This window comes from Cheilinus undulatus, linkage group 20 (assembly GCF_018320785.1).
Source record: "Cheilinus undulatus linkage group 20, ASM1832078v1, whole genome shotgun sequence".
NCBI lineage: Eukaryota > Metazoa > Chordata > Actinopteri > Labriformes > Labridae > Cheilinus > Cheilinus undulatus.
The window spans coordinates 3,172,091-3,187,951 of NC_054884.1; the positions used below are offsets into that span (position 1 = coordinate 3,172,091).

The following is a 15,861-nucleotide window of genomic DNA, read 5'->3' on the forward strand; positions in this document are numbered from 1 at the left end:
AATGACCATTTAAATTATTTATTGACAAATAGTTGGTGTTATATTCAGTTTGTGCATCGTACATTTATACACAAAGAACTGGGGAAGCAACTGACAGAATGTTAACTTTGAATTGGTAGGAACTTTAATGACCCCAAAAAGTCTTAGCATGCATAACAGTGTGAGCTATAGCTATGCTTTTAGAGTTTTTACAATACATAATATATGATAACTTTATCATCAAAGAAACTTCAGGATATTCAAGGAGACTAAAGATAGAAATAAGGCTTTTTACTCAGACATCTGTGATTTACAAAATGTAATGTCCTCGCTGTAATGCATTTTATACTGGAAGACAGACTATCTCAGCTAAAGACCAAAAGGACTGTTCTGTGGCTAGACATTTGAAGGAAAAAACAACAGCTATTCATTTAGCCTGAAAGCTACAGGCCTCATATCCCAGAATCAAACTCAATCGAAAGCAGAGTGTCTGGATCTGTTATGTAGGAGCAACCTGCTACCCAGGCCTCCATGAGGATCTGACTGTCATTGTTTCTTGTGAAACATTTAAAAAGTACAATATCTGTAATATTATGGTGAAATTGCATATTTTACACCTTCGATATTGAATCTGCTATTTTAGAAAAAACAGTGCATTCAGAAAGTACGCTTTGCAGAAACACTAAATTTAGTTGAGGTACCTCCCATGTCTCTGGATCTTTGCTGAGATGTTTCTACACTTTGATTGGAGTCCACATTTGCTAAATTAACCTGATCGGACATGATTAAGAAAGGCACACACGTCTCTACAGAAGGGCTCACAGCTGACACTATCAGAGCAAAACACCAAGACATGAGGTCAGAGGAGATGCAGAGCTGCAGAGCTCAGAGACAGGATTGTTGGCAGGCACATAATTTCAATCATTACTTTTAATAGATGTGAAGTCCTTAAATCTGACTGTCAGGGCGTATCTTCTGAAATACCATTAAGCTAACTCCTGATTTCACACCCTGATGTCCCTGCTGTTGTAGAACATTAGCTGCAGGTTCCATCTAATCACAAAGCTTTAACATATTTACATCGATTTTCATTGATGTTAGCAGAAGTTAACTCTAATTGTTATTCTGTTCAGAGACGATCAGATAAGAGAGGAGAAAATGAAACAAGCTAAGAAAATCACGTTGCACTTATGGTTAATGAGGTAAACTGTCATTTTTACAACAATGGACGTGACGCTCTACTAGTTAAGACGAACCATGCTTCCCTGTTGTGCAGCCAAACACTGACACAACTTAAGATACCATATAACTACTTTTACTGTAGGGTTTACTGTGGACTTTACCCCAGAACTTAACAGAGTTTTTGCATAGCTGGAGCAACAGACCGGTGACTTTGTAGAAAACTTTTACTTTACACCCAGATTTGGTGGATTCCTTCTCAAAGTGTTTATTCAATCCCATACAAATTTGTATTTGACATCTTTCATCCTCTCTCTGTAAACTGCATCAAAGTGTTCTGCTTCTGCTTCGGTTAGTTGGTTTTTCCAGTCCCCAGCAATCCCTGAAACACAGCATGCAAAAGGAGAAGACAGAATTTATAATCAAGCTTAACTAACTGATAAGATGTCACTGTTGACCCTCAGCTCCTGGAGTCATGTGCTGAAGAGATTTAGGATAGACCTGGGACAGTGTAACCAAATAAATCAATATGAGTGTATTTGAACAAAGAGTAATAAATGAAAGGATGAAAACTGCCAGTTTTCTTTAAATAGGTAAAAGAAAATATTCCCTGTATATTTAAAGATGTGATATGTGGGTACCTGCTGTCATTTTTATATATTGATTATGGGTAAAATGATGAGGGAAAAAAATGAGATAATATAAGGAGGATGTGTGGGGGAAGAGGCAGAGAAGGAGAGAACCGGGAAAAAGGACAAAGGAGCAGGCAGACATGAGGAATTAGGGCCTGAGAATGAAATAAAAAGTAAAATAATCATTAAGCTTGAAACAATAAACCAGGTAGCAGCAGACGCAGGAGCCAGACAATGGAAGGCTTTCCCTGTGGAGTATGTTTACCTGAATCGGGTGAGATCGTCTCCTTTTTTGTGTATTTTTACCTGGTATCCCAGTATTATTTAGCGATCTATTGCATATTTTAGTTTTTTGGGGTTTTGCCGTGTGGATTTATCGTTTTTCCTTCATTTCCTTGTGGAATATAAACTGTTGCAATTGCGTGTGTCACGGACTTTAAAAACTCTTAAAAGACACTTAAAAGTCCTTGAAGAAGGACAAGTTTGTGTTTTTCATTAGTTGGGGACTTTTAGTTTATTTAGAAATTATAAAGACTGACAGTCAATTATTATTTTTGTTGTGATCCAGTTTTGATTTAACCCTTGTGCCCTTCTCAGGCATTTTTGGCCATTTTTTGCAACTTTTTTTTTAAATTTGTGATCATTTTGTCAGTTTTACAGCCTGTGGTATGAATTTTTACAGGAACTTTTCTTTCTAGTTAAATTTTTGAAATCCAACATGTTTTACTCCTACATGTCATTTATACTCTCTCAATGAATTTTGTACCCTCGGGAAAACCTTTGTGGCCAAAAATGTACACGTACAAAAAACTGCCATTAAATCACCATAGATCAATATTTTTTTCTAAATTTTTTTTTCATAAATCTCTTTAACAACTTCAGACCTGCTCAAAGCTACCAAACATTCAATAATTCTTAGAATTTTAACCCCTTAAATGCCAGTTCGATTATTTGAGATGTTTTATTTTTTACTAGAAAAAACACAAAATGCCAAATTTCACTAGACTTCTTCACATTAGAGAATGCATGATTTTATACTGCAGTGACAGTGAGATTAAAAAATGTGGTTTTAATGGAAGTCAATGGGGGCATTTTTGCATCGAAGATGTCAGGAGGGTATTTCTGGCACTACATAAAAAATACAAATGCAATCAAATCAATTTTGTTGCCAATCTTTGACCCATCCAAGACTCTCATCAGCACCAAAGCCCCATCTTTCTACTATTAATTTTATGGAAAATAATTCAATTTTTGTGTTTTTTTTTTTTTTTCAGAAAAAATGAAATATTTCAAATAATCGAACAGGCATTAAAAGGGTTAAAATCTTGAAAATAATTGAATGTTTGGTAGTTTTGAGCAGGTCTCAAGTTGTAAAGAGATTTATGAAAAAAACTAGAAAAAATACTGACATATGGTGATTTAATGGCAATTTTTCTGTACGTGTACATCTTTGCCTCGAATGTGTAAAGAGGGTAGTAAATTTGAGGAGGGCACAAGGGTTAACTTAAGCGCGGTACGCGCACTGTTCTGGTGGTGGTGGTGTTAATTAAATGTGAAACCTTGTGAATTTATGACAATCTCTTGAGTGCTTTATTGATTATTTTGGTTCAGAGTTGTTGTTTATTTCATTGTGAAGTATTCTTTACCTGAAAAGGTTTTCTGTTTTCCTTAAAAGTTCCCCCTTGTGTGTATTTAACGCTGACTTGATAAAGGTGAAGTGTTGCAGACTGCTGATTTCCCCTCAGCAGCCTCCATCATCAGTGTGTGACAGAGGGATGAATGGGTGTAAATGAGGACATGTACCACTCATGCTGGAACTGACCTTTCCTGAGAAACTTTGACTTCGTCTGGTCCATGTACTCAGTAGGAACCAGAGAGTAGTTGGACATGTTGTTGTTCTGCATGTTCTTGAACAGACATCTGTCCGTGATCTTCTCTACCACGTCAGGGTCCAGAGATTTCTCCAGGAACTGAGAGATTCTGGACACAGAGTCCTTCAGGTCCTGCAGCACAGAGAAACAAACAGTATTTCATTTTCAGACAGCGTGTGGTGTATTCACGTCTGATTTTTATAGTCTTGTTGAACCTCACCATAATCAGCTCTTCATAGGAGATGTACATGAGACGGTCTTTGTTCTCAGCATTCAGCCAGCCCTTCACGTGATCAAACCAGGAGCCGAACATGACTGGAAGGAAAAGGCAGAATTCTTCATCTAATCAACAACCAATCTTTGTATTACAGTTAGTATTCTTTGCATATCACTCACAATGAAGGTAGGTCTTGTAATTTTAAAACCAGGCCCTTCTTAAAATATTTTTGAGTTAAAAATGACAAATGGATGTAAAACATTCAGCCAGAGTGAGCTAAGACCTTTGGGAGTAAGGTGAGAATATTTAGAGCTCCCCCTGCTGACTGCCTGCAGTATAGCTCAGCCTTTTATGTGGGCCTCTGTGGGGTCAAACAATAAAATTAAATACACATCAGTGTTTCTCAAGCCCTAAGTCCTTAATGATGGTTAGTTATTATCATGGAGATTTTGTTTGAGGAGAAGACAAGTGATTGTGTTTGTAGTTTTAAGAGAGGCTCCAACAATCGAAGAAATAGGTCCCTCTCTACAGGGACACTTAAAGGGATATTTCAGTATTTTTAGTACTTGGCAATAGTAGTGGCATTATCCTACAGAGCAGGGGTGTCAAACTCAACCACAGCAGGGGCCGGATACTGGATTTAAGTCTAACCTGAGAGCCTGAGAGGATTAAAGTTGGACCATAAACTGTCAACCTCATTTTCACAAGAAATAAAACTATAAAAACCACGCATTGATTATACAGTAAATCATTTTGCATTAAAAAGGCTAAATGATAAGTTTAAAGGCTCAAATTCTGAGATAAAAAGTCAACCTTATTAGTTCAAGGGGTCAAAACACAAACTGAAATAGCAAAATGATGTTTTAAGAAATGCAAATGCATAAGATAGTCATAATAATGAATTCAAAAGGTCAAAATATGACTCAAAACTTAAACTAATGAGTTAAAAAGGTCAATATATGAGTTAAAATTTAAAATTGTGTATCTAAAAGGTTTATAATATGGTATAAAATATTAAAATCATGAGTTGAAAAGGTCAAAGTATAAAATAAAAGGTCAAAACCCTAAGTTTGAGTCATAATTTTGGATACAAAATTTAGAATATGATATGAAAACACAAATTAATCATTTTTCCCACTTTCCTGACTTTTTATCTAAACATTTTTACTCTTTTTAGATTTTTATGAGTTAACAAGGATATTTTAAATCATCAAGGTTAAGTTTACATGTTCTAGCAGCAGAAACCGCTGCTCTAGTCCTGGTGTAACTGGAAATGGCTGGCAGAGTTTCCCTGAGAGAACAGCTACTTTCTACCTCTCTGCTGTTGTAGCAGCTCTGTTTGAAAGCGAAGGAAAAAAAAGTTAGCAGCGTCTTTTGTTGCAGGTGTAGAATAAGTGGGAGGTCTTGATCATTGATGTGCTGCTGATGGTGTGTGCTAGGGACGCCAATTAATGTGCATCATGTGACGCTACGAGACGGTCTGGTGTGTTTTGGGCTTTATTCTTCTAATGGCTGATAACTTGTTAATCAGCATGATTTATTTACCTTATGATAAAAATGTGTCAGCTGTTAGAGAGGAAGACTGGGCTAAAATGACTCATTTACTAGCATGCCCAGACAACTGATCAGACATGCTGAAACAGAAGAGCACATAGCCAAAGCTTGCATTGCAAAATAGTGCTGAGAAACTGAACCCATCTGCTATGCTGTACAGCCTGTTCCTCATCCAACTTAACCTAACCTCAAAAATACTGAAATATCCCTTTAATGATAAGTTGCAAGCCTCATTAAGAAACAGTCAGAGTCCTTCAGAGGAAATCAAAGTACTTGAGACTTCTATGAAACAGCAGAAACATCTAATTTATCTGAGAAATCTCCTTCAGACACTCTATTAGCCGTTACATCTCTGAAACATGAATAATGAGGCCATGATAGAACAGACCACATTAAATACAGTTAAGATCAGGGTTTTAGCACAGAGCTGTTCTAGTGTAAATAAACTCTGCACATGAACCTTACCTTCTCCATTAAGGAATTTGTGGAGGAACTCGCTCTGAGGGCCCGGCTTTACCAGGAAGGATGTCGTTCCATAATAGTGAAAGGCAGAGGTAAAAACATCTTTGGGGTTCCTCATGACATAGATGACCTAAGGAGGGGACAAACATTCATTATTTATGTATTAGAATACTCACACATCCTGGGGCAGATGGCCTAGTGGTTTAAGGCGCGCCCCATGTAAGTGTGCGTGGGTCAAAACCATTTCCAATATCTCTCTCACCGCTGTTTCCAATTCTATCACCTGTCCTCCTCTATCAATAAAGGCATAAAAGCCCAAAAAATATATCTTAAAAAAATACTCACACATCCTGCATGAATTATAAACCAGTTTTATTAGCTAAATCTTCATGCAAAGTGATGTGTCAGGAAGGAGTGTCAGAGCCCCGTTAAGACCTAATATCTGAATCTCAACTAGGCCTGGACAATTACTACCAAATTAGATTAAATCATAACATGGCCTGCTGCAATTTTCAAATCGCAGAAGTTGCAATATTTCTTTCACTTGAAATGTGTCAAAATACCAGTTTAATAAATCAACTTTTGCAGCGGCAGAGATTTTATGCACATAATGCAAACATTCAAGTGTCAATTTTTTTATAATTGTTTACAAAAATCCTCCTTTTTGTGTTTTATGTATGTGTTTCGTCATCAAAATGAGTGAAATAAAAATGATAACACCCTTAAACAAAGCGAATGACATCACATTTGCAATATGAGCAAAAATAGTTCGCTCATTTAATCTGAAACTGATGAAGCTTAGCGTTACTTCATGAAAGTCAGACCTCAGCTGTGATCAGCTGGTAGCCAGCCTCACCTCCCCCACCCCAGCTGCCTCCTTTATAGCTTAAAGCTTGTTGCACCCCCAGATTTAGATTCATGCTGCTATGGATTAATTTCTTTGGAAATAATTTCATTGTTTTCAACACACATGGTCTTACTTATGGAATAATTTATTGCTTGACTTTGTAAAAAAACCATGTAAGATTAACCCAAGAATAATTGCATATTATACCGCAATCATAATATTTGGGGAAAAAAATGCAATTAGATTATTTTTGCAAATCGTTCAGCCCTGATTCCAAGGCAGAGCATTTGGGTTTCTGGCTGGATCAAGATCTGTCTTTTAGGTCCCATATTTCAAATTTACTGTGGAAACCAAGACCACAATGTGGTTTATTGTCCTTCCTGTCAATGAGAAACAGAAAAAGCACTGTCCAGGAGACAATACTGCCACTTTGAGTCAATGGAGACATTCCCTATACACTTACATCTGCTTGTGTTGAAGCCATTATTGCTGTATATCACTGTGCTCTTTGTTTTATCACTGGTGATAGATTTCCTTCTCGCCATTGTGACTCGCTCTGTGGCTTGGTCCGTGTGTAGAAAGTAGAAAACGACACAGTTTTCTGTTTGCTTACCGAGCGCTCTGTGGTGAACTCCCTCCTTACCTGGCTACTATAAACACCTAAAACCATAAAACCAGATCTCAGAACTGGATTACTTTACCAAGTCCAAGGATTCAAACCCTTTGCAACAACATTTGAAATTTAGACTCCCATGTCTCTGATCGCTGCTGAGATGTTTCTACGCCTTGATACGAGTCCACCTGTGCTAAAATAAACTGATGGACATGATTCTAAAGGCACATACCTCTCTATAAAAGACCTCACATCTGACAATGATACCAGAGCAAAAACCAAGCCATGAGGTCAAAGGAGCTGCAGATCTGCAGAGCTCAGAGACAGGATTGTTGACAGGCACAGATGTGAGGAAGGCTACAAATTAAGTTCTGCTGAACTGAAGGTTCCCAAGAAGACAGTGGCCTCCAGAATTCTAAGTCTGGCACAACCAGGACTCTACCAAGAGCTGGTTGGCCAAACCAAAGAAACCTGATGGTCACTTTGACTGAGCTCCAGAGATCCTAGAGCATGAGACAAAGCTCCAGAAGGACAACCATCACTGCAGCCCTCCACTGATCAGGGTTTTGTGGCAGAGTGACTAGATGGAACTCTCTCCTCAGTGAAAAACACGAGAGCCCAACTGGAGTTTGCAACAAACTCTATGTGAAAGCCAGACAGAAAAACTGAACATGTTGAGGGGGTCTACATACTTTCTGGATGCACTGTAGATAGCACGTCTGAGTCCTTGACTCCACCAGCTATCTGTTGTCACTTCCCACAAAATTGAGAGAACATTTCATCTCAAAGAGGTAAAAAGATACCAGAAAGTGACGTTAGACCTAGGTATAAACTACACCGCTTTATTTCCATCTAAAGAAATAATGGGACAGTTTTCACTGAGCCAAAGCTCAGTGGTTATTCTTTCAGCATTTCCTCAAACCAAATATCAAATAGTTACAGATTAATGCACTGATTAAACAGCAGACTGGACATCAGGTTCAGTGAAGCCTATAAAATGTATAGAAATAAGTTACACATTACTAAAAAAAACATAAATTATATTCCTACTGTTAAATAATTTTTTCCTTGAATACTTAGAGAATAGTTGAAAGTAACTTTAGGCAAAAACAAGTTCACTTTAAGAAGATTTACAGGTAAGATATGTGAACAAAGTTTTCATTGGCCTAAGTGATTAAAATCTATCAGCTGGAAAAGGTTACAGAGACATTTCCAAGGCTTTGGGACTCCAGAGAACCACGGTCAGAGCCATTATCCACAAATGGAGAAAACCGGGAAGAGTGGTGAACCTTCCCAGGAGTGGTCGGCCAACCAAAATGACTCCAAGAGTGCAACGACGACTCAAAAGAACCCAGAACCACATCCAAAGACCTGCAGGCCTCACTGGCCTCAGTTAAGGTCAGAGTCCATGACTCAACCATCAGAAAGACACTGGGCAACAATGGCATCATGGCAAAGTTCAAAGGCCAAAACCACTGCTGACAAAAAAGAACACAAAGGCTCGTCTCACATTTGCCAAGAAACATCCTGATGATCCCCAAGACTTTTGGAGAAATATTCTGTGGACTGACCAGACAAAAGAGGAACTTTCTGGAAGGTGTGCGGCCCGTTACACCTGGAGTAAAAATAACACAGCATCTGATAAAAAGAACATCATCAGCAGTCAAACATGGTGGTGGCAGTGTGATGGTCTGGGGCTGCTTTGCTGCTTCAGGACCTGGACCACTTGCTGTGATTGATGGAGCCATGAATTCTGCTGTCTACCAGAAAATCCTGAAGGCCAACGTCCGGCCATCAGTTCATGACCTCAAGATCAAGAGCTCTTGGGTTATGAAGCAGGACAATGATCCAAAACATACCAGCAAGTCCACCTCTGAGTGGCTCAAAATAAACAAAATGAAGGTTTTGGAGTGGCCAAATCAAAGTCCAGACTCAAATCCCCTTGAGATGCTGTGGTGTGACCTTAAACGGACAGCTCATGCTGGAAAACCCTCCAATATGGCTGAGTTAAAACAATTCTGTGAAGAAGAGTGGGACAACATTCCTCCACAGCGATGAGAAAGACTCATCAGCAGTTATCACAAACGCTTGATTTCAGTTATTGCTGCCAAGGATGGAACAGCCAGTTACTAGGTTCAGGGGGAAATTACTCTTTCACACAGGGACAGATAGGTTTGGATTTTTCCCCTTAATAAATAAAATAATCATTTAGAAACTGCATTTTGTATTTACTTGGGTTGTCTTTGTGAGATATTAAAATTGGTTTGATGATCCGGAACATTTAAGTGTGACAAATTTGCAAAAACATCAGGAATCAGAAAGGGGGAAATACTTTATCACTGTACTGTAGATATGTGAATGGAGTTTTCATTGGCCTCAGTTTTATTTATGGAATAATCAATTAATTTAAAGCTGCTTTTATAGACCAAGGTAAAAACTACCAGTATCAAGTGTCTGTATAAGTTATACTGACCCTGTACTTACTTGGTATCAGACTGATATCAACTTTTGCAGTATTAGGGTTAGGGTTAGCCGTTCCAGTGTTTGCTAGGGTCTGAATCACAGATCAGATTGTTTCATAATTACCTGTAGTTTGGTTTCTGTTCACTAGAGACATTTATAAGTGGACCAAAATGTATAATGCACAAGGAAAATGCTCATTACAACTTGTTGACTTCTGCCTGGCTGTGGCTGCTCCAAAGAAACCTCATTTTAAAACAGGCTGACAACTACCTTTACTAATATCAGCTCTGCTCATCTTATTTCACATTGTTAAGATTTATAATTGAAGGTAAACCATAAACACTGGCTACAGTAGCTTGTTTAATCCAGAAAAGTACAATGTTTCCTGCAGTTAGATCAGACTGAGATCTGCACATGCTCATTAGACCCAAAATTTCAAGCAATCTTGAAATAGTTTGATTAAGTTTTCCTACTAGCCCAAACAAACTGCACTAACCTGTGGAATGCCCTTGAGCATGTTTAACACAAACCAAACTGGTTCTTTACTCATCCAACCTCCTCCTCTTTCTTCACGTTAACGCCTTATATCACAAACCATCATGCATTTTTGCATGAATGTCTTTTTTCTACTCTAGCTTACAGCTCAGAGTCCCATGTCCTCCTAACACCCTGCACACACACAGATGTTTCAGCATTCTGCTTGATTGAGTTTTACTGAACAACTCTGTAGAGACAAACAATATTCTCTCCTTTACTGTGGAGTCCGCTGTTTGTTTACTATAAGATGCCAAACCCTAAACCAAAAAACTACTTTAACCGCAGTTACCCAACACTTTAGATGCCCTAAAATGTTGACAGCCTTAATTTGGGCTGAAACCTTCCAGTTAGTCGGTTGCTTACTATGCTCTCGTCTAACCAGGATCCAGCTGGTTGGCTGGTCGCAGTGTTAATTTTGCTGACTAATTATTTTCGTTATAGTTTTCGTTAATAGTCTCTTTTCCTCTGGCGAAAACTAGACAGTAACTAATAAAAACAACTAAAACGAAATTAACTGACATTTTAGTCAACAAATAAAAATGAGATGAAAATGTTTGACAGAGACTTTATCCAATCAGAGCTAATATCGTCATGTAGAAAGTAGGGGCAAGTTAGGCATGTATCCAATCACAGCTACTTTGGCTGTGTGGAAAGGTGGGATGAGATACAGGGAGATCCAATCACAACTGCTTCTGCTGTGTGGTGGCGGGGTAAGTTGGGGAGAGATCCAATCAGTCGACTAAATTTACTGTAAATTTCGTCGACTAAAATGTTGGGAAGTTTCATCAACTAAAACTAGACTAAAACTAAAACAATTTAGATGACTAAATTATGACTAAAACTAAAAGATATTTTTGGCAAAAGACTATAACAAAAACTAAATTTAAAAGTGCTGTCAAAATTAACACTGGCTGGTCGCGCCCGTGCACGAGAACAAAACGGCGTAAGCAGCTGACTGACTGAGATGCACAGCAGGAAAGAGAGGGCAGTACAGAGATAGGGCACCCAGGTAAAAAGGCACGCAGAGTAATGCAGAACATGTTATATCCTGTTTGTTTCACAGCCGTTATGCTGTAAAGAATGTGGAAAAACATCTTAAACTTGACGTGAAGATGCGGGATGTTTGCATCTGCTGTTCAACGTTGAAACGTCAACTCCCATGGCAGGTTTCTTTAATGAAACTGATTTTGAGATACAGTGGAAGTTTTCGCTCTCTCTCTTTTTGCCACTAATAATTAGGGATGCATAATGTTGTCATGGTAACAGTAATGGCAGATATTCACTAAAAAAGTCCATTATTGATATTGGCATATATGAACATGTCTGCCAATATTTACAACCAATACTTCAGTGGCCAATATCGGCCATATTGGAAGTAAATATCGGCCATATTTAGAAATATCTTTGTGGAGTTTGAGGCTAGCTGAACAGGTAGATGTCTTTTTCCTTCTAAGTTGTGTTTAAAAGACTGAAGTTTTAGGTCTGAGCTTCATTAATATATCAGTGTTAATATCAGTCCTCTGCGGTGCATCCATCAATAACTCATGCTACACGCTGAATGCCAGATTTACCTTTGGCTTCACTTCAAAGAAGGATGGAGGCATCATGCTGTGATGGAAATGTGTTGCAAACATGCGAGGAGATGGCCGCTGATCAAGGTTTAGTATCGGGGCACGGCTCTCCTCCAGCCAGGGAACACGGTCCCAGTTAGGAAGACTCTCAACAGAAGCTGGATCCCCTCCGCTCATGATCAGAGGGACAATCTCCTGCATCCAGGTCGTTCCTGAACCAAAGAAACAGGAGTTATGACGGACTGTAATGCACTCTAACATTCATCTCAACCCCCTATGAAAAGTTAATTTCTTAAAAGTATTTCCTAAGTCCTTTACAGGAACTTTAACACGGCGTTCCAAACATCCTAGTTTTACTTTGGATACTTTCATTATTCTATTTTGCACACAGAAACAAAATTATTTCAGAAAAATCCCAGCTTTTCCCAGGAATCCCAGTCCATTCTTCTTTTGGCCAAACTCTCCAGCTCCTCTAGATTTGATAAGTCCTCTGATATGGACCTTCAACAAGTTTTCGGTCTCAAAACATGACAGTGAAATCTGCTTCTGAAAAAACACTCCAGTATTGGATTTCTGCATGTCTAAAAACCCCTCTGTTTCAGCCCTGCTCAGAACGAGCTGTTTCTGTGTCTGTAAATGTTACTGAGCTGACTCCGCCCCTCTCAGGAAATGGATGTGGCTCTCCTGATTCTCGCTTCTTCAGGTTGATGATGTAAACACCGTCACATTTTCTCTTGTAGATGTACTGCTCCATCTGGAAGTCCAAGTTGGGGCCTCCCAGGTGGGTTCCTGCAGCGAGGAACTTCAGCATATCCTCCTCCTTCATCTGAAGGACATCCAGACCTCCGGACATCGTGACCGCTTTCCCTGCGTTACGAGTTAGTGGGAGAGCACGAAACAATGCCATATGGAAATCTGACCACACAGTGAAAAAGTGAGAGGAGGATCAGGGGAGGAGGGTGGAATTTTTTTCCAAGCAGAGAGGGCCAACCAAACCTGGGGTCGGGGCTAACTCTCCACATGACATCATGAGGGGAAATCTGTGAACGGCTTGTTTCAGCACACATTTTCTTTACGAAATGGTGGTGGTGGTGGTGGGGGGGGGGGGGGGGTTCTGGTGCTTGAGGGGATTGTGGGCAGGGCAGGGGTACAGATTTTGTTAGAAAAGCCTGAAAGAGTGATTTTTGCATAATATGTCCCCTTTAAATCAGAGCTTTGGTCAGGTTTGTGCTATGGATCCTCCAAAATAAAAGTAGGATGTTTGGAAAAGCTGGTTTAAGATTCCTTGCTGGTTAGCAGCACTTTAAAAAAACATTTTCATAGGAGGCTAATATTTTCACCCTCCTCTCTATAGTAAAAGAAAAAATAAAAGTAAAGAGCAACCAACCCCTCACACTAAATAGCATGCAGGAGGGTAATATATGTAAATCAGATAGGCACTCTCCTTCAGTGAGAATACCTATAACATTACAACCACTGGTTAAAAGTGCAATATGAGCCACAGGCTTTGTAAAAAAGTAGGTCAGCTTTTCTTCTGCTCCAGGTGCAGTCGACTCTCCCACAATGCTGGAGGCACAAACCGATTTACCGCCAGGAAGCAGCAGCAGCTTCCAAACTCACATTATCATTTAAGACTGAAGTTTGTGCAACGACTTCTTACAGCTTATATAAAAGCAATAGCCTAGGCACGTGCAATACTGACCCTTTACCTTTAAAGGATAAACAAGCAGAAACTGCGCGAGCTCGAGAGGAAACGTGTATCCTCAGGGAATATGTGAAAGTGCATAGTTTCAGGCTACTGCTGAACGCCTCTTTCAGAAAGTGTTTTTTAGTATAAACTGTGTAAAAAGTCTTTAAAGACTGTCTCCCCCCGCATGGTTGACACAGTCCTCTACATCAACATTTACCCCCCAGCCTCCAGCTTTGTTTTCACCGAGCAGGACAGAAGAACTTACCTGACTTTGGATAGGTCACTATGAGTATGTCCTCAGGGCGGAAGGTGAAGTCCTCGTAGTGTCTGAGACTCTCTGGAGGGTGGATGAGTGAGGGTAAATAGACCCCCTTGTACAGGGTGTATAACTCTGCTTCAGTCATAGTGTAAGGAGGAAAATCTGAGGAATCTCTGGAGCTAGGGCAGCCAAAGGAGCATGCTGCATTCACGTGTCGCTCGGATTATTCTAAAGCGCGAGTTGGTACCTTGTTCAGCTGTAGCTGAAACAGCGTCGATAAGCTGGACGCAAACATTTTTAAAAACAGTGTTTTTTGTTAAAATTAACCTATGTGATTGGATCGTCAACAACAACAAAAGGTTAGAAGAATACAAAGAACATTATAATATCGTATAAAGCAACGTTAGAATCGTAATAATGAGGCTAACATTAACTTCACTTCGTCATGTTTCTGTGTAATAAAACGTTAAGTCTCGTTAAAGTCTAGAGTACTTTAAGACTTTATGCTATAATTTAAGTGAATTTTTTTGCCCAATTTAAGCAGACGAAAATAGATTTTTCCGATTATTACAAGAGCACTAGAACAGCTTGACATCCTATCCATTTCTTCCGGTCTTGCTGGGACCCCTAAAGTCCACCAGATCCGTGTCGGTCCGTCTCCGGCTTTTTGGCCCTTCACAAAAGAGAGCGGTGTTTCTCAACCGGTGGCTCTGGAGCCACATGTGGCTCTTTTCTGATGATTTGCGGCTCTTTAAAATCAGTTTGATTCACACACTTATACAGTAGGCTTTGATGCAATTTTTTGTCTGTATATTTTCATTCCCCTTACTTGCTTTTTTTTGCCACTTTCAATCATTTTTGCTGCTTATAGCTGATTTTTGGCACTTATTTTTGCCACTTTCATTCCATTTTTTCCATGTTTATCCTGCTTTTTGGTATATGCAATTTTTTCCACTTTTTTCCACTTTTCGCCGATTTAAGCTGCCCTTTGCCAATAAATGCCCATTTTCTCCCCCTTTGTGCCACTCTCTGCTGCTTCTTTGGCCATTCTAGTCAATTTTCACTCATTTTTTGCTACATATTTGCTGCTTTTTGAAAAATTTTGCCACCTAAACTCAATTTTTGTCACTTATCACCCATTTCTGCCACTTTCTGCCCTTTTTGCCACTGTTTCTCCTATTTTTTTTGCCAATTTTCACCCAGTTTTTGACCATTTTTGCCTTATTTAACTTATCTTTATTGCCACTTAAACCGTTTTTACCACTTTTTACCACTAAGTTTGTGACACTTGCAAAGGTTTTTTTCCAACAGCTTGGCTCTTGGGTTGTTCAGGGTTGGGTTACACTGCTATGTGGTCTAAGGTTGAGGTGGATCTGTATTTTATAACATAGTTGCATAATCCACTGGATGAGTTCACCTCTGCTCTGCTTTAGTTCATGAGATCCCTAAAAAAAAGGTGCACACAGGCTTTGTGTCCAAATTGGACACCATACTTGAATAGCATTAAAATATTAGACAATATTCTTTCCATTTTTTTGCATTAATTTTCTTATCAACAGGACCCTGTTGAGAAGTATCACAATTTGATAATTTTTTTTAGGAATTTAACCCTTTAAACACCAGTTAAAAAGCATCAAATCCTTCACTGTCAATGAAAAAATGAAATTATTTTCCAAAAATACGTGCAAATTGTATTTCCCTTTAAGAATGCAAGACAGGTTCTTAGTTTACACTTGTGAATGCACCATATAAAGTACACTATATTGCCAAAAGTATTCACTCACCCATCCAAATAATGTAAATCAGGTGTTCCAGTCACTTCCATGTCCACAGGTGTATAAAATCATCACCTAGGCATGCAGACTGTTTCTACAAACATCTGTGAAAGAATGGCTCGCTCTCAGGAGCTCAGTGAATTCCAGCGTGGTACTGTGATAGGATGCCACCTGTGCAACAAGTCCAGTGGTGAAATTTCCTCGCTCCTAAA

The 15,861-nt window shown here is 39.1% G+C and overlaps 1 protein-coding gene across 1 annotated transcript; it reads right to left on the reverse strand.

Moving 5' to 3' along the window:
* Positions 1-9: 9 nt before the first annotated feature.
* On the reverse strand, positions 10-14,057 carry sult2st2 (sulfotransferase family 2, cytosolic sulfotransferase 2). The gene is made up of 6 exons (XM_041815886.1): positions 13,881-14,057; positions 11,926-12,137; positions 5,898-6,024; positions 3,882-3,976; positions 3,613-3,793; positions 10-1,540 (listed from the first exon to the last, which is right to left on the reverse strand). Exons 1-6 carry the CDS (start codon positions 14,017-14,019, stop codon positions 1,431-1,433), a joined length of 864 nt encoding a protein of 287 aa, XP_041671820.1. The 5' UTR covers positions 14,020-14,057; the 3' UTR covers positions 10-1,430.
* Between the last annotated feature and the right edge of the window lie 1,804 nt (positions 14,058-15,861).

Bases quoted from the DNA above. Each gene is read 5' to 3' on its own strand.
- sult2st2 (XM_041815886.1), bottom strand. From the start codon at position 14,019: ATGACTGAAGCAGAGTTATACACCCTGTACAAGGGGGTCTATTTACCC. The intron at 3,794-3,881 runs GTGAGGTTCAAC...TCTGTGCTGCAG, and splicing joins CCTATGAAGAGCTGATTATG to GACCTGAAGGACTCTGTGTC. The intron at 1,541-3,612 runs GTCAGTTCCAGC...GCTGTGTTTCAG, and splicing joins GTCAAAGTTTCTCAGGAAAG to GGATTGCTGGGGACTGGAAA.